Source organism: Physeter macrocephalus, chromosome 8 (genome assembly GCF_002837175.3).
Source record: "Physeter macrocephalus isolate SW-GA chromosome 8, ASM283717v5, whole genome shotgun sequence".
Taxonomy (NCBI): Eukaryota; Metazoa; Chordata; class Mammalia; order Artiodactyla; family Physeteridae; genus Physeter; species Physeter macrocephalus.
In genome coordinates, this window is record NC_041221.1 from 14071562 (window position 1) to 14095559 (window position 23998).

Here is a 23998-nt window from a genome sequence, read left to right on the forward strand (position 1 = left end):
GCATCGGCAGGCGGGCTCTCAACCACTGCGCCACCAGGGAAGCCCTTGCCCATTTTTTAATTGGGTTGTCTTCTTATTTGGTCCTAAGAGTTCTTTATATATTTTGGATACAAAGTCCTTTATCAGATGTATCAATATGATTTTCAGATATTTTCTCCCAGTCTGCAGCTTTCCTTTTCCTTTTCGTTTTTCTTTTCTTCTTTATGTTTTAGGCCGAGCTGTGCGGAATGCGGGATCTTAGTTCCCTGACCAGGGATCAGACCCATGCCCCCTGCATTGGGAGCGTGGACTCTTAACCACTGGACTGCTAGGGAAGTCCCGCCTTTTCATTTTCTTAATGGGGTCTTCTGAAACGCAAAGGTTTTCATTTCCAGTGAAAGGCAGTTCAGCAGTTTTTCCTTGTATAGATTATACTTTTGGTGTCATATAACCCAGGGTTGAAAAGATTTTCTCCTGTGTTTTCTTCTAGAAGTTTTATATTTATAGCTCTTAAATTTAGGTTTTTGGCCCATTTTGGATAATTTTGGAGTATAGCATTAGGTAGGAGCCAGGTTCATTTTTTGGCATGTGGCTGTCCAGTTGTCTTGCACCATTTGTTGAAAAGAAAATCCTTCCTGCATTGAATCGCCTTGGACTTTGTCGGAATCAATTCCCTAAGTGTGAGGGTTCATTATGGACTCTGAATCCTGTTCCGATGACCTGTGCTTGACCCTCCATGAGCACCACACACTCCGTCATTGCAGCCCGATAGTAAGTTTTGAAATTGGGAGGTGTTTCTCCTCTTTCAAGACGTCTTACCTATTCTGGGTCCCTTGCATCTCCATTGGAATCTGGGGATCAGCTTGTCATTTTCTGTGAAGAAACCGGCTGGGATTTGACAGGGATTGTGTTGCGCCTTTAGGTCAGTTTGAGGAATGTTGACAGTTTAACCATCTTGAGTGCTCCAATCCATGCATATGGAGTGTCTCTCCACTTATTCAGGCCTTTAAAAATTCCTCTCAGTGATGCCATGATACGTTTTTAATAAAAAACGATCCAGTTTTTGCGGATGAAGGTATGTGAGTGGATGCACTTGGAGGGGAAGCCTGGGAGGGTGACCAGACTCTGTAGTGGCTGCCTCAGAGCTGATTCAGGAAGGGGGTAAGGAGGCATTTGCTTTTTACTTTATTTACTTATGTATTTGAGTATTTTCGAACATACATATTTTTTCTAGTCAGAGTCAGAGTTTATGTTGCAGCAGTTACTGTCCATGTCACAATTCACTATGAAGTTCTTGTAATTGATGAACTTATTTAGTGAACTTTAAATATAGTTCAAATATATTTGAGTTAACGTTTTCAGAAATTTCTATTGCAAGCAAAAATTAGGGGGTGACCATAGGCTCCTTTCAGACGGATTTAGTCATGAAAATAATTATATGGAAGGAAGCCTGTATTTGTTACCACCGTGCTTTCCTGAGATGGAAGACCCTGTCCTTTTCCTCCCTCACAGTTTAACCAGCGCTGGTTCTCTACATCAGGATCGCTAGGGTGCTTAGCACACAACAAAAGAGGAAAGCGGCTCTTGGGTCCATCCCCAGAGACTCGGCACTGAGTCAGGGCTGGTGCCAGATGGGTGTAGACACATAGTCCGGCTGAGACCACCAGGCTCCCAAGGAGACAGGCAGCGAGGCCACTGTCTCCGGGACGACAGCTCCCTGCAGCCCGTCCTGGCTTTCCTGCAGGTGTGAAGGTCCTGTGAGCGGGAACTTCCGGTCAGTTTCCGTGCAGCCTCGCTGCTGGTGGGGTGACCCTCACGCAGCAGGCGCTCCTTCAGTGACTTGGGGGCTTAGAGGCACAGCGGGGTACCCTGGAGCTGGAGTCGTGGCTTCTAGAGCCCCTGGCCTGGGGGCTGTGCTCGCAGCCCACCTGCACTGGGGAGGTGGGGGCTTTGGCAAGAAGCTTCGGCCGAGCTGCGGAGCCAGGGGTGCGGGAAGGAGGCGAGGCGACGCCCCTGCTCTGACGCCAGGCCCCCTCACGCCACCACCGGGCGCTCCATGTGGGTTCTGCAGCGAGAGAGCAAGGGCAGTGACACCCTCGCCTGGACTGGAGGGTGTTTGTGAAGCAGTGTGCCCCTCTTTTTTATGCTTCAGGTGGTCATGGCTTTGGAGGGTAATCGTCCCTTGGTAATCCAGTTGAAGTGTGCGCCAGTGAGTGGGTTTACAGTCTCCATCATTTCCAGCCTCGTGTGTATGTTTGAGAATTTTGTCTGTGTGCTGTGACAAACTTGAAAAAGGACGGCGCAAAAACAGCTTCTTCCACACCTGCCACAGCTGGAGTGACGTGCAGGCTGCGGTCCTGGAACATGCCTGGTGGGCAGATGGCTCACTGACGCCCAGAGACACCCAGCTTCCACGGTGGAGCAGTCTGGCCTCCCTGCCGCCTTCCGTATGCAGGCCGTGGGCTTCTTTTGTCATCTCCGTACAGTTTTAGAGTTGAAAGGCAAAGCATGGTGCTTCACTGGAGTTTAATGTTGAAAGACTAACCAAGCGTATCTCCAGTTTTTATTGGCTCTGCAAGTGACCGACCACCAGTGATGGCACGTGGCTGCAGGTGTTGAGCCAGGGCTGTCCTTTGGGAGGAGTGAGCGTTGCTAGGCCCTGGTTGGGCTTAAACTGTGGGTGCAGCTCTCCCAGCGCTGGCTCCCTGGCCTCTCGTTCCCCTAACGCCGGGAAGTCAGAGTGCGCTATTGCCTTTACAGAGGAGAGCAAGGGCGCTCTGCTTTACTCTTAACACTAGTCTCAGAAAATAAATAAAACACTCACCTCAGAGCTCTGAGATAATGTAGGCCGTTATTTTAATCAATTAAGATAGAAAATAACTTGCAGGCTTTGAAGAGTTTGTATTTGCCTCAGATAAATTTGATTTTTAGGTGAGGCCTTCTTTGGTGAAAGAGGAGTGAGGCTGTTCTGAGTATGACAGGAAAGCTTGTCCCAAAATAACACTAATTATATCTCCCGTCGTGGTCCAGGAATTTACTCGATAGCGTTTTCCATGAAGTCAGCGGGCAGGCCGCCGTGCACGTGGGCGCACCTGTGTGCTGGGCCAAGGCAGTGAGCATTCTGGAAGAGAAAGAAGCCCCTGTTTCAAACCAGTAGCAAACCAGAGCATTTGAAAATGGCTTTGATATTTCAGATGTGGGAGCACTTTAGGAAATGTTCGATCTTGCTTCTGAAGCTGTGGACGGCCTGGTGGGTTTTGCTTTGTTTTTTATTTTAAAGAAAAAGCTCTATTACGAGAAACAAAGACCTGAGCAAATATCAGAGTCTTGAGGAAATACCGTTTGGCGCAGTCCAAAAACACTTAACCACCCAGACATTCTTTTCTGTTCTCACTTGGTGGTGCCAGGAGTACCGAGGCGCTGCGAGCATTCCTGGCGTGGCCGCAGTCCTGATTTACAGGCTCCTGGGTTAGCAGCCTGAGCTGCCCTCTGCTCTCCGCTGAGCCACCCGATCCGGGACCTGGCCCGAGTCAGGTGGTGCTCACTGAGGTGACAGCACTGCTTCCTGGCACCTTCCCTCGGAGGGCCAGCGCAGTGGTGTTTATCCTCTACTGTGAGTTGTAGGCTGGAAGAGGGGCGGGGGGGCGCGGGCTCCGCCTGCCCTCGGCGCTGACCCCCTCCAGAGGGGAGGGCTTGGAGGGCGGCTGTGGGGAGCCCCGCCCCCGAGCTCGCCTCTCCGCGTGGCCGTCCTGTCCCTGCTTCCTGCCGGGGCTCTGGGCGCTGCTGTCGGGGACACTCATCCCTCCACGACAGAGTAGCTTTCCACTCTTGGTTTCCCCAAAAGTGGCAAGGACACAGTTTTCAGAATCCAGATGTGTGTCTTCAGTTGAAAAAGACGTGGCTCCACCAAACACTTGCTGCCTTGTTCTTGTTTTGGCCATTTTACCACCCCCTCCCCACCCCATGATGCAGTTCTGGCCTCCACTGCACTGGTGCCGTCGAAATCCCTAGGCGTTGTCACCACGTGGAAGTGAAGCCGCCCGCACAGTTTCTTTGAGAATTTTTTGTCTACTTGAACTGCTGCTGTAGCGCGGGGTCTCGGCCCCTGTGCTAGTCATTGGGGCTCGTGTGTTACGCGCTTGGGACCTTGCCGTCTCCGCGCCCAGAAAGAGAACGGGATTCCTCTTCGTTGTTGAACTGACGGGTCTTCCCAGAGTGCTTGTCTGGTGTTGCTGTGTGTAGCTGTCATTCAGCAGCTCTGCCTCCTGATAAAAATGTACAGAGGAAAGATGGTCTCAGATTTTAAACTGCTGTCGTGCATGTTTTATAAAGGACGTTTGTAAGGGGAGGAGGCGTTCCTCTCTCTGTTAAGGTGCGAGCTGGGCTGCTCTCCCTCTCCCTCTCTGGCTGGCCTTCCCGTCTTGTCTATTGGTCAAGATAGTGTTAATTTATACATATAGAGCTTTAAAATTTGACAGGACTTTGGAAGTGGTTTGGCCCGTTTCTGCCGTTTTCCACATGAGGAGGACGTGAACGCAGGCAGGCAGGCAGGCAGGCAAGTGCCTGGTGACGGTGAGGACTCAGGTGACCACGTCGTCCCAGGATGTGGCACGGGCCCAGGCGTGCAGGGCAGGGCTTGCGGCTGACGCACGTGCGCACGAGCGTATCGTCAGGGATCTCTCCGCGCTCCGTGCCTGTTTCTTGAAGGTTACAAAACCACTTCTTGGGCGCATTTAAAAATTAAAAGTAGCCTTTGAAGTAACAGCTCTTAACCCCTCGTTCATTAGGATAATAGAATCCTGCTCTAACATGTACCAGGATTTGTATCTTTATCCTAAGATGTAATTGTACCACATAGAAAAACAGAATCCCTGCGATCGTGCAGTGTTGGCTGCAGTTCTTTTCTCTGATCCCGTCATTTTCAGCAGGTGTTGCTGCCCCACTCTCAACCTTATTAATGTGAAAACTGCCTGTGAGCTGGTCTTTGTGACTTAAACCTGATTGGAACACAACAATGACACATTACTTTCCAACCATAAAAAAATACCAATTCATCATTATTATAATATTTAGATAATCTTTTCATGCACATTTGTAAAGCAGTAGGTGTTTCCTTAACTCGTTTCTAAAGTGTGGTAGACATTGAAAAAAACCTACCTTGAAGTTCTATCTCTGTGTTTTGTATCTTTTAGGGGCCCAGAAGACACCTGTTTTGAGTTTGGGGTTTTTCCTGCCATCCTGAGTTTTCCACTTGATTACCCGTTAAGTCCTCCAAAGATGAGATTTACCTGTGAGATGTTTCATCCCAACAGTAAGTGCTTTTGAAGTAGTTTCGATGGTTCCAGGAGAGGCCTAGAGATTGTGCACATGTGGGCATTCATGGTATCCTGCTGTTTTGCTCTGTGTTTGGAATTTTCCATAATACAAAGTTTAAAAATTCATTATGGTCAGAAGAGTTGATTGAGGAAGTCAACAAGTTCAAAGTGATTAACCGTAAAATACAACTATGAAGAGGATTGTGGGTAATTAAAAAGTAAATGATAAGGGCCTCCCTGGTGGCGCAGTGGTTAGGAATCCGCCTGCCAATGCAGGGGACACGGGTTTGAGTCCTGGTCCGGGAAGATCCCACATGCTGCAGAGCAACTAAGCCCGTGCACCAAAACTACTGAGCCTGTGCGCCACAACTGCTGAAGCCCGCATGCCTAGAGCCCGTGCTCCACAACAAGAGAAGCCACCGCAGTGAGAATCCCGCACACCACAATGAAGAGTATCCCCCGCTCGCCGCAACTAGAGAAAGCCCGCGCGCAGCAACGAAGACCCATCGCAGCCAAAAATAAGTAAATAATAAGCTTATATTGAAGATAAATACATTCTTTAGAATGATACCTGTGATGTGGTTTAAAGACAGATACGGCCAATAAACTGATTGAATCATGTGTGTACTAAGAATAGCCTGATAATATTATTTTTGATGTTCAGGTAATCCAAATAGTTTTTAAATTTGGCCTTACTGTAGGTGGGTATGTGTTACTTTTATTTTATAAAAATTATTTTTGAGAAGAGCTATTCAGTAGGTCTACCAATGTGATAAAAATTGGTCGGTCCATAAATACTTAAAAAAATAATCCAGCAGATTCACTGAGAGTTGCTGGGCTGGGGTGGTGAGCAGACTGTCAGAGGTGGGGGGCTGGACGGTCAGGAGCTCCCAGTCTGAGGGCAGCGATGGACGCTGACGAAGGAATCATACAGAGAGATGTGAAACCACATGGGAGGCCAGGGAGGCACCTGCAGGGGTGGTGGTTGAACCCACCACCTGCAGGAGGAGCTGTAGGAGTTACCCAGGGGTCTGTTTGGGGTGGGAGGGTCCGCGGCATGTGGGATCCTCCCGGACCGGGGCATGAACCCACGTCCCCTGCATCGGCAGGCGGACTCTCAACCACTGCGCCACCAGGGAAGCCCTACATTAAGAATTTTGATGTTTATCCGAGGAGCAGTGGAGACCCGCTGAGGGGCTGGGAGTGAGCGTGAGGGGCCGCGTGACCAGCATGGCCTTTGAAGGGTGACTGTGGTACAGGCTGGAGGTGGAGCGGAGCACATGCTGGGCCGCTGCCGTGGCCTGGAGGGGAGACCGCCAGCCTGGTACCAGCAGGAGTTGTTGGCACTGAAGCGCTGTGGCTGGGAGGGGACTCGGGAGGGTTAGGAAATGATGCTGCTGTGGTGTGGGGGGGGGTGGCAGGGACACAGCTGCTTTTTGATGTTTTTGGGGTCAGAGGTATCATCGCGTGGTGCTTTCACCTTGAGGAAGTGACACTGAAGTTGAAAACTCTGCAAGACCTCCGCTCTGTCTGTGGCAGAGAGAACTGTTCAGAGCATTCTGGGCGCCCTGGTCCCATGTGTGTGGACTTCAGACGGACATCCTGGTTCTGAGACAGATCGCACGTGGTTTCCTAACCCTTCAGTGAGAGTTTGCAGTACAGTTTCAAAGCGCAGAAACCACTAGAACAAGGGATGCATGGGGAAAATGAGGGACCAGGTGTAAAAGGAAAGGTTGTTTATAACGACTCACATTTCTAAATGGTCACAAAATGCTGAGTTCATGAGTGAGGGTGAATTACATAAATTTATTTAAAATTGTCTGGTATTCTTATTATCATAACTTAATAGTCTTACAGTTTTACAAGTGATTCCTGGATATCTGAGCATATACTAAATCTGAGAATTTCCCCAAGTATGTGTAAAAGAAAGGTAACAGATGCTTTTGACCTTCTTGACAGGACCAACCCCAGACTTTGAATTGAAAATTTATTTTTCTTGAATCAGATCTTGAGGGTCTTGTTAGTGATGCAGTTGATGGGAGCTGCGTTTAGATTCAGGCACAGCCGAGTTCCAGAGAAGACAGGCGGTCGTTTTTCTGTTACAGTAAAGTTACCAAGGGAAATCTCGGTATCTGTCTTTCTCTGGATATTTAAGTAATTCCTGTAGCGTTTTTCCCAGCTATGGCAACATATATCTTACACAGTCCATTTCAGGGATTTAATGGCAGAACGAGGGATATCTAAGAAACTTTTTATGAAAAGTGTTGTGAAGAGTCCTAATTACATGAGATGTTTTGGTGGAATATCTGGCTGCCAGCTAGCCTTTCATTTATCCCCTTTGGATATAATGCTTTTAAAATCCATATGAAGGTGGAGGCACCCCATGATACTAGAGCTGTCCAGACCGGCCCAGCACCCTGTTGGTGCGTGAGTGGTGCCCTGGGAGCCCGGCCGGGCCCACGGGGAGCGCGTGGACGTGAGCATGGCTGTGAACGCGGCGCTGGGGCTGCAGGTTGTGCCGCGTGCCGACAGCTCCATCTCGGTGTCTGCACCGCTTGCTGCCTTTTCTCTGTGGGCCTGACCGAGCGCCCTGTCGTGGGCCCATTCCCTCGGTTCACTGGGTGTGCTCTGACCCCGCAGTCTACCCTGACGGCAGAGTCTGCATCTCCATCCTGCACGCTCCCGGCGACGACCCCATGGGCTACGAGAGCAGCGCCGAGCGGTGGAGCCCTGTGCAGAGCGTGGAGAAGATCCTCCTGTCGGTGGTGAGCATGCTGGCAGGTAACGCCCGCCCCGCCGGCTCCTGACACGCTGCAGGTTCACGTCCAGAGGCGGAGACCCGACACTTGGTGTGCCTCTCTTTCCTCATTAACCCTTGTCTTATAACTCCCTGTCCACCGTGAGGAGTCGATAATATACTGTTTTCTTTTCTGCTTTTTCATGTAATGTTATTCATACACACTTTTCCAAGCGTGAGCTGTGTTTTTTAATTACGGATGTAAAGATGGTCTTGTGTGTATCACATTGTTGGCCATGAGTATCCGAGGGCATTTCATTCGTTCAGTGGGCACTATATTGCAGACACCGTGTCCTGGGGTGTAAAGCTCAGGTGACACTGACCCCAACCTTAAGGCCCCATGTTCTAAGGGAACTTTCACAGCACCAACTGTTGCAGGCCACTGTGATAAATCCTGAGATCAGGGTACAGGGGCCACTTCCCGAGGTGAGTTTAGAACACGTGGGAGTTAACAAGGTTGGCGGTGGGGCACGGACCCTCTGGGGGCGTCGCCAGGACTGGTATGGCTGGAGCCCGGCTGGGGGCGGGGCGCCCTGTGGACCTTCACTGGCCCGGATCTGATGCTCGCTCGTGGGGCTGTTAGACCACGGATCGCCCTTGCAGCCCACGTGCTTGAAACAGGCGGGGTGGGTCCCAGGCCAAGAGGCTGGGGGAGGTTGGGGGGACCTTGGAGACTCTGGCTCCAGGGCTCAGCGTTCTGGGGAGGGGCTCCTGCCGTCACTGCGGGGTGGAGGGGTGCTGACTTTGGGGACAGGACTCCGGAGGGAGCAGGATTTGGGGAAGAGAAGAGTTCGGGGTGTTGTGTGAGTGGCCACCTTGACGGGGGCTCTCCGGGGACTGGCCGCGGAGGTGAGGGTGTGTGCCCTCTCCAGGTAGACAGGGCTGTGGTGGGAGGGAGCTGAGAGAGGAACGGCCCGGCAGCCCCGGGGCAAGAGAGCGCCCATGAAACGGAGGAGCATCGAACTGAGAGAGCCGGTGGCGAAACAGGAGGCCCGGGGGGGAGGCCCACGGCGGCCGCTTGATCTGCTCGGCTGGTGCCTCCTGAGGGAAGCCGAGGTGGCTGGTGTGGGCCCTTGGGAGGCTCGGGTGGAGGAGCCCGGAGGGTGGGTCTGTCCGCCGCCCTCTCGCCACTGCTTAGCCCCGTCCCTCAGGAGAAGGCTCTTGTCTCCACAGAACTTAGGTCCTTGCCCGGAGTTCCACATCCCTCGGCGCTTCTGGTTCGTCTCTGGTTACCTCTCTGCGAAGATCAGTGATGTTCTTACAGGGGGCGGGAGGTCTTGCCAGGTCCTTCCTTCTTGAGCCCCTTTCACGTGGAGGTTCTCCTTCTCTTTCAGAGCCCAACGATGAAAGCGGGGCCAACGTGGATGCCTCCAAAATGTGGCGGGATGACCGGGAACAGTTCTACAAGATCGCCAAGCAGATCGTGCAGAAGTCGCTGGGGCTCTGAGCCTGGCCCACACGTGTGCCCAGCCGTGTGCCCGCGCGTGCGTGCAGGCACACCACCGAGCAGTTTTTGGAGTTTCTCCTCCAAAACACTTAGTGACAGTGACACTCTGTGCTGGTACCAAAAAAGGCAAGCTTGCAGAACCACAGCATCTATTTCTTTTCTACCTTTCCCACCCCAAACAGCCTTCTCTTCTGCAGTGATGGTTTCTATAGGACGATGGCAGCCGGGTGCAGTTGAGGGGCCCACGTGGCCTCGTTCTTGCCGAGGTGGCCTAGGGAGATGATGAGAGCCGTCACCACTACCTCTCCAGCTGACGTGCCTGCGGACCCAGCACTTAGTGCGGAGCGGGGAGGGGCGTACGCGCCGGCCCCCAGGGACTAGAACCGGTGACGCTGCTTCCGCAGACGCGGGGCCTTGCAGACCAGGAGGAGGGCAGCGGCCGGATGTCTCTGGGGGCCCCTCCTGGTTCCCTTGTCCCCCGTGAGGAGGATATGACTTTGCTTCAGTACTTTGTTTTACAAGCAGATTTTTTTTCTTGCAATCTAGTTACATTTTTCATTTGTTGTACGTTACAAATAATCACATTTAGAAATACTTGCAGGAAATAAATACTTTTTTAAAATGTGGACTAATGAAAAATGGGGCACATAGAAAAGAAGTTTCCTCCTGGCCATGAAGACCGGCGTTTTCCCTGCTGTTATTTGATCACAGTTTACGCTCGAGTCTCAGTTCCTAGTGCATTTACCAGAGCAGGGGCACGTGAGACCGAGATTTTAGTCAGAGTGTCTTCTGGGTGTGTCGGAGCTTTTCTTTTCCAGTCTGAAAACTGGAAAGTGCTAAGCGTTTGTACGTGGTGGCTGCAGCAGGAACTTTAACGATTGGGACAGAACCGTTCTTCGCAACTTGGGAAGGGACGCTCCCGTTAGCGCAGAGCACAGAGGTGTGTTTCATCCCAGACCTGACCAGCGCTGTGGGAGCGTGGCACACAGGGTCCCCGGGGTCCCCGGGTCGGTGGGGGGCGCTCAGCTGCGGCTCGTGGTTTTGAGGTGGTCTGGATTCCTCCGGCGTGGGTAGCTCAGCCGCGGGGCCAGGGCTCCGTTTCAAGCAATAACAGATCTGTTGCGTGCAGTTAAATATTTGGCCTGTTTCAAACAGGTTAAATTTAAATAGGAGTTTCTATTTTTGAAATAAGGGACAGTCTACAAGACGTACAGTACATTTTACTTTATGTTATCCTTTCCCTTTCATAATGTGCCCGCGGGCAGGAGTCTGTTTTACTGAAACCTCGCTAATTTCTTGGTGTTAAGTGGTACTGGCTAAAGGGCTTCTGTGGAAACCGGACTCTTTCCTTCTCAGAAGGGAATCATTTAAAAGTTGAAATGCGGGCTTCCCTGGTGGCGCAGTGGTTGGGAGTCCGCCTGCCGATGCAGGGGACACGGGTTCGTGCCCCGGTCCGGGAGGATCCCACATGCCGCGGAGCCTGCGCGTCCGGAGCCTGTGCTCCGCAACGGGAGAGGCCACAGCAGTGAGAGGCCCGCGTACCGCAAAAAAAAAAAAAAGTTGAAATGCAGTACGAGGCCTTGTATTCGGAAGGAGATGGGGAAAGGAGAGGTGTTGTACCTACATAGTATCTGCGGGCGTGTTGGGTGAGACGTAGCCCTCTCCATAGAGAGGAAAAGGTGGGTGTGGTGGAGTGTGAGCCTGTGGCCGCGTCAGCAGGGGGCCACGGGGCTCAGGAAATCTGGAGAAGGAAGAGAGGCAGTCTCTTTGCAAAAGAAAGTATTTTTATTCATTTGTATTTATTAAATGAAACAAAAGAGAAGGAGTCCCATGGTGTCCTTATTCTGTGACGGAGTTTATTAATTCCTATGGTAAAATAAAGCTATATTTTCCCCCTGTCCCGAGCAGTGTTTTCTCTGTCGTGTTTTAATATAATCCTATGGGAATCCGGTGGCCGGCGGGCAGCAGGGGTGCCCCCCCCCCGCCCAGGTGGCACGGCCGCCAGGACTCCCGCTACCACCTCCTTCCCGAGACACGTGAGCTTTGGGAAGTTTCGCTCTTTCCTGTTCCTTCTGCCCGCTGGTCTCCCCTGGAATTCCCGGGTGTCCCTGTCGGGGTCGGCAGACGTTTTCACCAGCCTCGGCTGACCCTCGGCCTTTCCTTGAGCTGTGAGTGTTGCCAGCAGACGGCCGTCGGGCGAGGAGAGACCAGCAGGCACGGAGGTGGCGCTTCTGTCCTGCTCTCGGGGCTCCAGTCTCGTCACGGCTGCGGACGTGAGTCTGCTATGTCCCTCGGCCTCCCTCCCCCAGCACCCTCTGCGCCGTGCCCGGGCCAGGGGCTCGGCCCGCCCGCCAGCAGCCTGCCTTCTGCCTTTAGCCTTTTGCCCAGGGGTTTCCAGCATACTTACTACTGAAGATCTCCGACGTGATCGTGAGTTGGGGTCCCCGATACCACCCCCAGGTTCAGTGGTTCCCTGGGAGGGAGGCCCCACAGCTGAGCTCTATTACAGCCAAAGGCCCAGGGACTCGAGCACCACAGGGAACGTGGTGTGGGGAGGGGCACCAGGCACAGGCCTCCCGCGCACCCCCCAGCGGAGCCACACGGCGCTTGACTCCCCAGCGGGGAGCTCCCGGGGGACCAGCGCCCAGGGTTTTTATCGGGGACTGGTCACGTGGGCACCCTCTGCCTGGCACCAAGACTCCAGCCCCCCGAGGGAGAGCAGGTGTGCGGCGCACGCCGTACCGTGGTGCAGATCGTTTAGGCCAGTGAGGCGCTTCTGTCCCACCACGTGGGACCCCCCTCCCCAAGCGCACGTCCCCAGCCGCCTGAGGACGGCCGTCCCAGGCCAGCTGTGCTCTTTGCTGCACAGGTATCCTGAACTTTTCCCCTTTGGGGATTTTAATTAGATTTCATTGAAAAGCTTGGTTTGCTCTGTTAGGTTTCTTTGTGTTTCATTTTTCATGTGTTGCGTTCGGTGCCCCTTCTCCATGGCATTGGTCTTTTGCAGATGTTTCGATATTTGAGGCGAATGTCCACCCTTGTTTTCCTGTTTGCCAGTCTGGTTCCGGGCACAAAGAGGGGAGTTCCTGGGTTTTATCTTCCGGGTGTGGGAGCCCCACTGCGGTTTCCTGGGCGTGTCCTGGGGGGAGGGGCGCGTCCCTGCCGGCTCTGGGGCCCCGGATGACTGGAAACACGGAGCCCGCAGGGTCCACTCTGCCCTTCCCTCCCATGTGTGGGCTGTGGCTGCTTTCCGTCTGGTTTTTGTACAGGTCGGGTTGCTGAGTTTTCAGAGGTCGTGCTGGTGTGATGCATTCGTCCTGTGCATCAGTCAGGGCTCCTGGGTGGAACACAGAACCCACCCTGGTTACGTGGGGAAGGCTCAGGATCGCCCCCTGGAAGTCAGCTCAGAGCACAGCAGGGCACCGGACTGGCCTTTGTAGAGGGCACAGAACCACGGTCCAGTCCCTGCAGAGGCAGAAGCCTGCCTTCCCCACCCCTGACCGAGTCCCCGAGCCCTGCCCCCCCGCCCGGGCCCCGCGGCATCTGGCCTGTGTCCTGGGTGTGGCCTCACCCCGGGCCCACCACCTCCCCGCTCGAGCGAAGCCCATCTCCTGAGGGTGCCAGCCCGGCCGGGTCACCGAGGCCGCCCCTCGAGCCTCCCCTCAGCACCATCTGCCTGGGCCCCCAGCCCTGTCACGCTGAGCCTCTCTCTCCAGCAGCGCCTGCCCTGCTGGGGGCCGCCGCGTGTGCCCTGGGCGCAGACTCCCCGCAGCTGTCTGCGCCGCCGCCAGCCTCGGGGGAGCGGTGCTCTGCCCCCGCCTGGCTGCGCCCCTCCTTCCGTCCGAGGGTGGGGCCCCGGAGCCCACCGCTGCCTGCGTCCTGGTGGCCCTCACCAGCCCAGTGAGCTGGCAGGCCCCCGCTGCCCCGGGCTCCTCATCTGAAGGGCCGTGGCTCCCGTGGGGCGTGTTCCTCTGTGTCCCCACGGACGCAGTGTTGCTGGGGCAAGTCGACCTGCAGCCCTTCGGACACGACATGTGGGGCGTCCTCGGCCTCACCTTCTCTGCTGACTACACTTGTCAAGTGAAGGACGACGTGTAAGACGCACGGAGCATGGAAGGGAGAGGTCCCTGGGGCGGGGAGTGTCTGCTGTGACACGGAGGGGCGCTCGCGGAGCCAGCAGTGGCGCAGCCGCGCCGTGGAGGTCCTCCCTCGAGTCCCAGGGCGTCTCGGTGGTGTCCTCTCCTTTCAGGGGCCCAGACAAGGGTGGACGTGTTCACGGGCCCCAGGCCTGGGCGTCCGGCCCTGCAAGGAGCTGAGCTCGGCCCCTGGAGGGGCGCAGGCTGCGGGGGACGGGCCGCTGGGACCGCATCACCTCGGTCCCTCCGCGCAGGTCGCTGCGTTGCGGCTGTGGGCCGCCCTGTCTGAGTGGCTCCCACTGGGCCCTGGCAGCAGCCCTGGGAGGGCGCCCGGGCCTGCGGAGTGGGGGCCCCGGGCTGGGCCCGTCCCCACCCCACGCGGCTCGGCGGAGCTGTGTGTGAGCGACTGGACGTCCCTGTGACTCGTGCTTGCTCCAGGGAACGGGGGCGACACGCCCCTTTCAAGCGGGCGTGGGCGTGTGCGCACGTGTGGACCTACCTCCCCGGCCGACGACCTGACGCTGGAACCGACTCGGTGGAGATGAGAGACCGAGGATACTGTCTTTTGCCGGTGGCTTTTGGAAACCCTGGGTGATGTACTAAACGAATTGGAACCACAGGAAACACTTGCAGCTTCAGGGCAGAGCAGACTCGGGGGTTCTCAGCGGGTTCTCCCTCCTGGACTAGTTCCCGCCTGTGAAGCAGCTCCCCGGGGCGACGGGTGGCAGGGAGGTCCCACCCGCAGACCTGGGCACCACCTCGCCCAGCCGGCCCTGCCTGCTTAAGGCCGGTGCCCCCACCCCACGTGTGCCCGCGCTGGACCCTCGGTATCCAGGGCGGATGAGACCGCCCGAGGTGCGGCCGTGCGGGGCGGGCTGGAGCCCGGCCTTCACGTCCCGCCCCTGCACCCACTGGGCACCGCCGGGAGCCCGGCGGTCTTACAGGGACCCTGCGGCCTGGGCGAGACACGGAGGGCGTCCTAGCCCTGCTGCGCCGGAGCTGGGGTCACCGGGTTGTGACCGGCCGCCAGCCAGGGACCAGCCCCTGCCAACCAGAGCCCAGCAACGGGGGAGGGTGGGCGTGAACCCTCCATCTGGCCACTCTCCTCCGGGCCACGGGCACGTGCTGGAGCTTCCCTCGGCCAAACCTGGCCCAAGGCCCCCGAGAGCAGAGCCTGAGCCACGGTAGCAGAGGGAGGAGGGGTGGGCCGGGCCCCGGGGCTCAGCGCACCCTGCAGGTGGGGCCCGCAGGGGGGCCTCGGGGCCGGCCTTCTTCTGGGCTGGGGCCCGTGGGTGGTCGAGAGAGCAGTCACAGTGGTACTTGGGCCAGGGCCCCTGGGGGTCTTTGGGACACCTCTGCAGAGAACGGAGCCTGCCCTTCAGCGCAGATCTCTGTCTCCTCTTACCCCATCGGCCGGGGCCGCCCCGTCGCATCAGCGCGCCCCGCTGTGGGCGTGCAATCAGGGTGGGCGGGCACAGTGAGGTGCCCGCTGGGCGTTCATCTCGCTGCCGCCCAGGGCCGCGGGGACCACGGAGCGGGGCTGCCAGTCGCCGCAGGGAGAGGAAAGCTCCCCCCAGGTCACTCGTCTTTCAAAGCAGAAGCTGAGCCCTGCGGCCCCGTGCTATGAAGCCGGAGGGCTCCCGGTCACCGGAGGACAGGATGGCCCCGGAGAGCCTGCCCCCCGACCCCCTCCCCATGCTGAGATGCAGCCCCCGCTCCAGGTAGTTTTCGGGGCGTTGCTCAGACTTCACTTGCTCTGATGATGCCTGCCCCGCCCCTGCCGCCCGCCTGCACCCATGAGCACCCTTTTCCTGTTAATCCGTAAAGTGAGTTGCGTTTCCGGATTTTTCTAGAATTGCACCATCCTGTGTTTGTGGGCTAATCGGTGTGTTCTTCCTGAAGTTGTCTGTTCCACCTGATTGGCAGCGTTTGGCTGAGGGGTTTCTGGCTACACTCACGAGGGGGTGGGTTGGCTTCTCCTCTCTGTGTCTTGGTTTTGGCATCAGAGTCAGACTGGCCTCAAGGATGGTTTGGGGAGTCTCTGTTCTTTTTTCTTACTGGATCACCTGTTTCTTGAAAGTTTGGTAGAACTTACCTGTTAAACTATCTGGACTTGCTGGTTTCTTTGGGGAATTTTATTTTTTTTAACATTTACGCCATATATAGCATTATATTTAAAGTGGATTTCTTATAGATAGCATGTATTGGGGTCTTGTTTCTATGTTTTTATTATTTTTATCCGATGTGACAGTCTCTCGTTTAATTAGTATATTTTTGTTTAATAAAGTCATCGAGGTGCTTGGATCTGGTCTACAGCTTTATTTGCTTTCTGTCTGCTCCTCTGGTTGGGGCATTTGTGCCTGTTTTCCTGCCCTCTTTTAGGTTATTTGAATCTTTCTTAGTGTTCTGTTTGGTTTGTTAGCTTTAATATATATTTATTTGTATTAATCTTCTAACGATTGCTCTAGGGATTACAGTAGACATACCTGACTTTGCACAGTCTATGTTAATAGTTTACCACTTTAAGTGACACCCAGAACCCATACAGCCGTGCAGGACCCCCCCATTTGTCATCCGTGTCACATGTGCACACGGGGGGGGGGTCACCCAGACGATGTTCTGGTTTTTGCTTTCAGGATTTAGTTATTTTAAAGACTTTCAAAGAGACAAATAACAAATAACAAATAATAACAAATAACGTATTATCCTAGTTGAGATGTTCCCTATTTCTGTTTTCTGCACCTGCCTCTGGGGCCTCGTCCCCCTGGTGACATTTTCTGCCTCGAGAACGTCCTCCTCGTTTCTTTCCTCCCAGCCTGTTGGTTTTGCCTCTGTTCCTGGAGACGCTGCACCCCACGTAGGATTCGGACTAGACTCGCCGTCCCCGCTGCCTCTTGGCCTCCACGTCCGGTGAGGAGCCGTCGTGGCTGGACTTGCCGTCCCTTGAGCACTCCGTCCCTCTGACGGCTTCCAGGCTCCGGCCTCCGTCTCCGGTTCTCTTAATGGGATGAGTCTGGCCCTGGGCCGCTTTGAGTTCGCCCTGTCGGGGTGTCATGGAGCTTTGCGAGTGTGTAGATTTGTGTGTCTGCCAGATTTGAGCAGTTGTCCGCCATCCTTGCTCCGAGGCACTTTGCTGCACCATCTGCTCTCTCACCCTGGACGCCCGGAGGTTACTTTTAAAGTGTGTTTCACATTAGTTTTTGGCTTTGACCGACCGTCCTCTGTGTGAACCCACACTCTGTTTGGGGGCCTCGCACAGACCTTGGTGTCAGGCCCATCCAAAGACCCAAAGCAGCAGGAACCAGGACCCCCGACGCGGCAGGGCCACCGTGCAGGTGTGCCTGGCCCGGGGACTGTGGCGGGTGTGGACAGCGCCTGGTGCACGGAGGGCGCCCGGCGTCCGTGGGGCAGCCCGCCCGGGAGGTACGGGCCATGGCAGCAGGGCAGGGTTTCCCGCCACAGTGACGGAGTGGTGAGCGACGGGGCGGTTCGTGGGGCAGCGGGGGGCAGCGGGGCTGCCCTGGCTGCCAGAGCTTCTGCGCTGATGGCGGGAGGAGCCAGCCGTGGCCGGTGCTCTGTCTGGCTGTGTGCAGCCCCCCGAGCTCCCCTGCAGGGTCAGCTGGGGGAGCCAGACCATTCCGGAGGGATGGCTGAGCCGGCAGGTGGCCCGGAGTGGGGCTCTGACCAGGGGTGGGGGTCGGGGAGGCTGAAGTCTCAGGGGAGGAGCCAGGCGGGGCGGCCATGCGTCCCACGGTTTCTAGATTGATCTGGAAAGTTCAGTTGTGCTGCTGAATGGAAGCGGGTGGGAGGGGCGAGGGGGCCAGGACGGAGGAGCTGGGGTGGGGACCCCACTATGGTGACGGCGCCCAGGGGCCCGCTGGTGACCCGGGTCTTGGCGTCCAGGCTTATGGAGGGAGGGGCCGCAGGGCTGGGCGAGCAGACAGTGCCCGGAGCACACACTCACATCCAGGTGCCTGGACACCCCGAGGGGCCCTCAGTCCCCTCCCGGAGCAGGGCGGAGGCCTGGCCCCAGCGCCGCCCCCCGGCCCTGCCGCTCCCTGCCGCTCCGTGCCGCTGGCATCCCGTCCATCAGATAGCGCCCCGTACCTGGCAGCGCTCCACGTTCGTGGACCAGCTTCAAGTATTTTCATGTACTCTCGGGAGAATGATTAAAAACTAATTAACCTAATTTAGCCTGATTGTCATAAAGAAATTAGCCACATGAATCACCTGCGATTTGCCAGCCTGCGCACGCCTGGCTCCAGGTGATCGCGGTCGCCGGGGAGACAGCTGCCCGCCGCCGGGGGGAGGGGCCCAAGCCTCATCCGGAGGACCGGGACCCGCCAAAGCCCCTGCCCACCGGCTGCGTCCCTGCTGACCGTAGGTGGCAGACGAGGTCCCCGGTGCATCGGCATACGCCCGGCCGCCTCAGTGGCCGAGACTGGGGCCCCCGCCCGGAGCCCCGTGGGCTTGCCCGGGCAGTGGCCGGCCCCTCAGCCCAGCGCTCCAGGGAGGGGAGTCCTCTGACGCAGGAGCCTGCGGGGTCTCCAGATGTGGCCCGGGTGGCCACTCGTGCTGCGGCCAGGTGGCTGCGGGGCTCCAGGACGGCCGGGGGGTCTGCAGGGGCTCTCGGCTGCGGGCTCCTCCCCTGCATGGGCCCCTCCAGGAAGGGAGGGGCTCAGAGCCAGCAGGTGGCGGGCACGGGGGAAGGGGGGCGGGGAGGGGGGGTCTGCTCATGGGAAGGACGAAGGGGAGACAATAAACCGTGACGTAAGACACGTCTGTCCCCATCCCGACCAGGAGGTGTCGACGGCAAAGTACGAAAACACAGTTTAGTTGGGGCCTCTGTTGATGAGCCGGTGACGCCGGCGTGTAATCCACACAGACACGGTTTATCCCCTCGTTGTTGTGCGTTTATCCCATAAAATGTATGTTCTTTCCCTCATTTCAACAGAATCACTAATCACGTCATACTCAAGATTTTCACTAAATAATATCTATTAACAGTGTTGCTCTAAAATATTCTTAAAAGCTGTGGTAATATTCAGAGTGTACAAAACTTGAATACATTTTCATCAAATAAGTAAAGTTAAATAGAAAGATAAAAGGCAAAGTACTTTTCAGTGTTTTCAAAAAGTTCTCTTCTGAGGTATTCAAAGGTACCTATTAAAAGTGAAAGTGCAGGGCTTCCCTGGTGGCGCAGTGGCTGGGAGTCCGCCTGCCGACGCAGGGGACGCGGGTTCGTGCCCCGGTCCGGGAGGATCCCACGTGCCGCGGAGCGGCTGGGCCCGTGAGCCGTGGCCGCTGAGCCTGCGCGTCCGGAGCCTGTGCTCCGCAACGGGAGAGGCCACAACAGTGAGAGGCCCGCGTACCGCAAAAAAAAACAAACAAAGAAAAGTAAATGAGCCATGGCCGCTGAGCCTGCGCGTCCGGAGCCTGTGCTCCGCAACGGGAGAGGCCGCAACAGTGAGAGGCCCGCGTACCGCAAAAAAAAAAAAAAAAAGTGAAAGTGAAAATCATAACGGATGATTTGCAAAATACAAATATAATTAATGATTATAACATGGAAATCAAAATTATTAAAATTAAGCTTTTGAAAATCTAATTCTTTTGAAAATGCAGCTAAATCTTACTGAAGGTGCTTTAAAGGAGCGACTTGCCATCTGAATATCAAGTAGAAGGAGGAGCCAGGTGTCCTTCTGGGCCTGCACCTAGAGGATGCTTCATCACGAGAGACGTCCCTGCGTCTCAGCAGCAAGGGCTGCAAATCCGCGAAGCCCCGAGGACACTGAGACCTATCGCCCATCAGAACGAGAGGAAGCTCCGGGCAGCCAGACCCGCACTGCTCTGTGGCCAGGACTGGACAGGTGAACTCACCTGGTCCTCTCACGCCCGGAGCTTCCTCCCGTCGTTCCAGGGCCCAGGCCCAGCTCTGCAGCCGCGCTAGCCACAGGCCAGCCCTTCCCGGGATGAGGGCCTGAACCCGGGGCCTGGGTGTGCCGGCTGCACCTGGCAGTGCTGGGTCCCTCGCAGGTGTCCCCTCCCCGCCTTCAGTGAGTGTGGCCTGCAGGTGCCTGACACGTGGGCCGGGACCACCCCCGCCACCTGCCCTTCTGGGATGCGGTCACCTCGCTCACAGCCCACTGGCCAGAAGCGTTCACCCACAGTGTTCGGGACAAGGATGGGGCCTCCCGGGCCTGGAAGGATTGGGGGGTGGCCGGTCTTAGGTCAGGACTCTCCTCTCACCCCCTCCCTCCCCTGGAGCCTCTCCCTGCACTTGACCGTGGGCTCACCTGGGGCTTGTGATGTCTGCTGGGGAGGAGCGGACCAGCCAAGATTTCGCTCAGCTGTATGCATATTTTTGAACTCTGTTTCCTTTTAAAGTTTGCAAATGCACGTGAGTGTGACTGTCCTGACTCCTGTCCCAGCGTTCCGTGCCTGCCGTTCCTCCAGGACAGGGTCCCTGGCTCTGCTGCGTTGAGAGCCACCTTCCTAGACTCCCTGCGTTCGGGACTGTGGTCACCCAGAGAGTGCAGCCCTTTGCGGGGTGTCCCGCCTCTTCTCAGGAGCCCGGGGTCCTGCCTTCCAACGTGAGGGTTCAGCCAGGCTGGGCAGCCGAGGCCCAGGTTCCCAGGTCCAGCCGAGCCTGGGTTCCCAGTTCCGGGCGCCTTCCTGGTCCCTTCCTTCCCCCCCACCCCCACCCGCGGGCTCCTGCTGTGTCACTCGGCCCTGAATGCACTGGGGGGTGTTTCTCGTACCCCCACCACTGTCTGCCCCAGCATCCCACCCTTCCGTCTAGTCTCTTGTCTGTCTCTATGGAGACACATGGGGAAGGCATGGCACTGCCACGTGAAACGCACGGGCGGCCGCTTGAACAACGGACGTTCACTTCTCGTGGGTTGGTGCCCGGAGGCCGAGGCCAGGTGCCTGCACGGTTGGGTCTGGTGAGAAGCCTCTTCCTGGCCTGCAGCCTCCTTGCCGTGTCCTCTCAGGGCAGGAGCGGAAGCTCTGGTCTCCCCCTCTTCTCTCAAGGACACGAATCCCGCTGGGGCCCCACCCTCATGACCTCGGTTGACCTAGCTACATCCCAAAGCTCCCATCTCCAAACACCATCACACTGGGGCTTCAGTGTGTGAATCTGGAGGACATGACGACCTCCGGCCCCGTGCAGAGAGCCGGGCCTGGCTTGGACTCCCTGCCCCGTAAGTTTTCATGGAACGAGCCGTCCCCTTTCCCAGCACGCTGCGGTGGAGGCCCCCAGCCCCCTCCCCCTCCCTGGCGTCGGGGCCCCGCAGTGCCCACTGGCCTGGTGCCTCCTTGATGGCGTGAATGTCCCAGCTTCGGGAGCCTCCCGCACCAGGGGGCCCCAGGGAGGGGCGTCCTTCTCTGCGGCTCCTCCTCTGTTTCCCTCGGCCCAGCTTCAAGTCCAGAGCCTTTGTCCTCAAGGCGGAGCCGCGTCTGCTGCTGCAGGGCCTCCCGCGTCCCATTCCCCGAGGAGCCGCCCTGCTGGCTGTGACGTAGTGATTGAAACTGACCCCAGGAGGACTCGTCCTGAGGTCAGACGGTGGAGTCCCCATGGAGGGCCTCGCAGAGCTGCCCAGGGGTGGCTGAGAACTTAGCTCAGGAGCAGCCAGACCTGGGTTTGGGCCTGGATCCTCCTCGCTGGAGCTAGAGCCTGGCACTCAGGGGCTCGACGTAAACAGGACCCGCGACCGTTGTTATTGTCATTTGTCACCGTCGTCGCCCACTATGGCTCAGGGGGCTGACCTCCCCGGGGCCCTCGAGGGCAGGGGGCCTTGAGTAACAAGCACTTTCTACTAAGCTGCCTTCCAGGGTGCCTCCACCGCCACCTCTGCCCAGAGCACCGGCGTGAGGAGCCCCACCCTCACCCTCGTGTATACACGTACACACACACACACACACACACACACACACACACACAGAGGCGGGCCCACCGCGTGTCCAGACCAGTCGCCAGCCCCTCGTTAGCGATGACCCTCCAGGAGTCAGCTGTGCTCGGAACCTGTCCAGCTGCCTCCCCCACCCGCAGCTGCCCTGCGCACCTGGTCTGCCCTGATCCTATCAAAGCTGGGCCTGCACCCAGCGCTCAGCACCTGCGGCTGGAGGAGACGCACAGGCCTCGGAATCTCGTGGGGCCCTGTCCTTACTGGTTAGACGGCCACACGCGCGTGCACAGGCACATGCATACCTACATGCCCACACGCAAACGTGCACAGAGATGGCTGGGAATGGGGCGCCCCGGTGAGGCTGGACGGAGCGGCCCGGACGTGGCCCCGTGGGCGGCATGTCCAGCGTGGCTGTCCCTCCGCAGGTGGTGGGGCCCTCGAGGTCCCAGGAGCCACCCGCGTGGAGGGGCGTCTTCAAAGGCTCCACCTGCTGGTGGGGGACGGGTGGGGCAGGGGGCACGGAAGCCAGGTCAGCTGGAGGCTGTGCTAGGGGCTTGGGGGCGGAGAAGATGGAGACTGGAGGCGCTCGAGGCTGGTTTTGGAGCATCCACGGGATTTGCCAATGGATTCGCGGAGGAGCACAGACTAGGGACTAAGGCTGCTGGCTGGAGCGGCCGGGTGGCGGGGCAGGACGGCGGGGCGGTGTGACAGGTGAGGTGCTTGCTTGGGCCCTGGGCCCCTTCTCCCCTATTTTGGCAATGCCCCCCCGCCACCGCCAGCACCCTTTGGGAATTGCCTTCCTCCACGGCTGCCGTCGGTGGGACAGGGAGCCTGCAATCCATGCCTCAGCCACTAGGGCCATGCCTCGGGGGCTGGAGCCCTGAGCCGAGGGTCCCAGGACAGACACACCCCAAGCACGTGCCCCTCAGGACAGATGTCCTGTGGCCCTGTGACCCCGAGCCCTCCATCCACTTCCATCCCCGGGGGCAGATTTTGTTCTTCGCAACCCGAGGAACCCGTCTCCGGGGGCTCTGCAAGTTCCCCCTGAGGGTGTGTGACACACGTGTCCTGCCTGAGCTCAGGGGACCACGGCAGGTCAGAGGCGCAAATCCCAGGGAGTGAAACCGCTCAGAGTGTTAGAAAGGGCCGGAGCTTCCACGGGGACGTTCCTGTCTGCGGTGCTCCCCTGTAATTGGTCTGTGCGTTCTGGTAGATTCTGTGGGGGCACGGCCCTCGCTCCACTTGCGGGTCGTGGCCCTGGCTCGACCGTCTGGCACACGCACGCCCGGCGTTTAATTCTGCCTGTTATACGCCAATACCCGCCACCGGGAGCGAGGGGTTAACCCTGCCTAAAACCACTCTAGTTTCAGAGTGCAAGAAACCAGCGGGGCGCCGTGTTGATTTGTGAGTAAGAGCCTCTGGGCAGGTACTCGTCACCTGGATGTGCAGAGAGCAGAGCGCAGAGGGGACACGGCTCAGCCTCTGCGTCCACAGCCCTGCGTCTGTGTCCATCGCCAGCAACGTACGCGCTTCCAGCGGGGCCCCTCCTGCCGTCCAGAGCCAGGGAGAGCCGGCTGGCGCCCCAGACCAGGGTCTGAGTCCTGGGGGAGTGCAGCCAGGCCTCGTGGGGCTCGGGGGAGCCCCAGGAATCCGCCATCTCCTCAGCGACGTGTCAGTGGGGCAGGGACAGCATTCACTCATTCATTTGGTACGAACAGCGTGTTCTGCTCAGCCTGGTGGTGCAGCGGGGGTGAACTGCGGGATTGTTGCACAGGTCTTGCAAAGATTTGGCCAAGTGCTTCACAGCTTTGGCCGGGGGCTGGGTGGCCCACATTATCCCTGGACCCGGGCTCCAAAGACGCAGCCGCCAGGCCTCTGGACTTCTTCACCCGAGGCTCGGGTGGACTCTGGTTGGTGGAAGGGCCCCGTAAGCACGGACACCGCAGGATGCGGCCCCCAACGTGGGGCTGGCTCAGGCAGCCTTGCTTCCCGTGGGGCCCCTGGCCGGGTGGGAACTCCTGGGACCAGCCTGAGAGGAGTCAGGGGTCGGCCGGGTCAGCGGCGAGCGTCCCGTGTCTGGAGATGCCTGGTCAGGCTCGGCCGCGTGGGGAGAACGAGAGCCACCCGCCCTGAAGGGACCGCAATCGCCCTGCTCCCCCGGAACCCAGTCGACATCTGAGCCTGAGCGCTGGCGCCTGCCCTTCCTGTTCCTGAGGTCCCCGTTTAGGGGCTGCAGGCAGTGATCTAGGACATGGCATCGGGTGACAGCTCTCAGTGGTGATGGCGCCCGGCCCAGAGCCCCGGCCTCTGAGCTAAGCGCGCACCGGGCGCCCTCGGCCTCAGGGCAGCCCCGTGGGGAAGCTGCACCGCGCCATCCTGGGGAGTCCCTGGGAAGAGGCAGCCTGAGCGCTGGTTCC

General features: G+C 57.5%; 1 protein-coding gene across 4 annotated transcripts in view; it reads left to right on the top strand.

Annotated features, from left to right (window-relative positions):
* The window catches only part of UBE2G2 (ubiquitin conjugating enzyme E2 G2), a 39558-nt gene extending 28121 nt beyond the window's left edge, over positions 1–11437 (top strand). For 3 of the 4 annotated variants that reach the window (XM_024120326.3, XM_024120328.3, XM_028492732.2), the window contains 3 exons: positions 5172–5290; positions 7935–8059; positions 9426–11437. In XM_024120326.3, coding sequence (XP_023976094.1) covers positions 5172–5290; positions 7935–8059; positions 9426–9821 — 640 coding nt within the window. In that variant the 3' untranslated portion in view covers positions 9822–11437. Of the gene's footprint in view, positions 1–5171; positions 5291–7934; positions 8076–9425 lie in introns of all 4 variants that reach the window. The other variant, XM_024120330.3, reaches the window with a different exon arrangement.
* The last annotated feature ends 12561 nt before the right edge of the window (positions 11438–23998 follow it).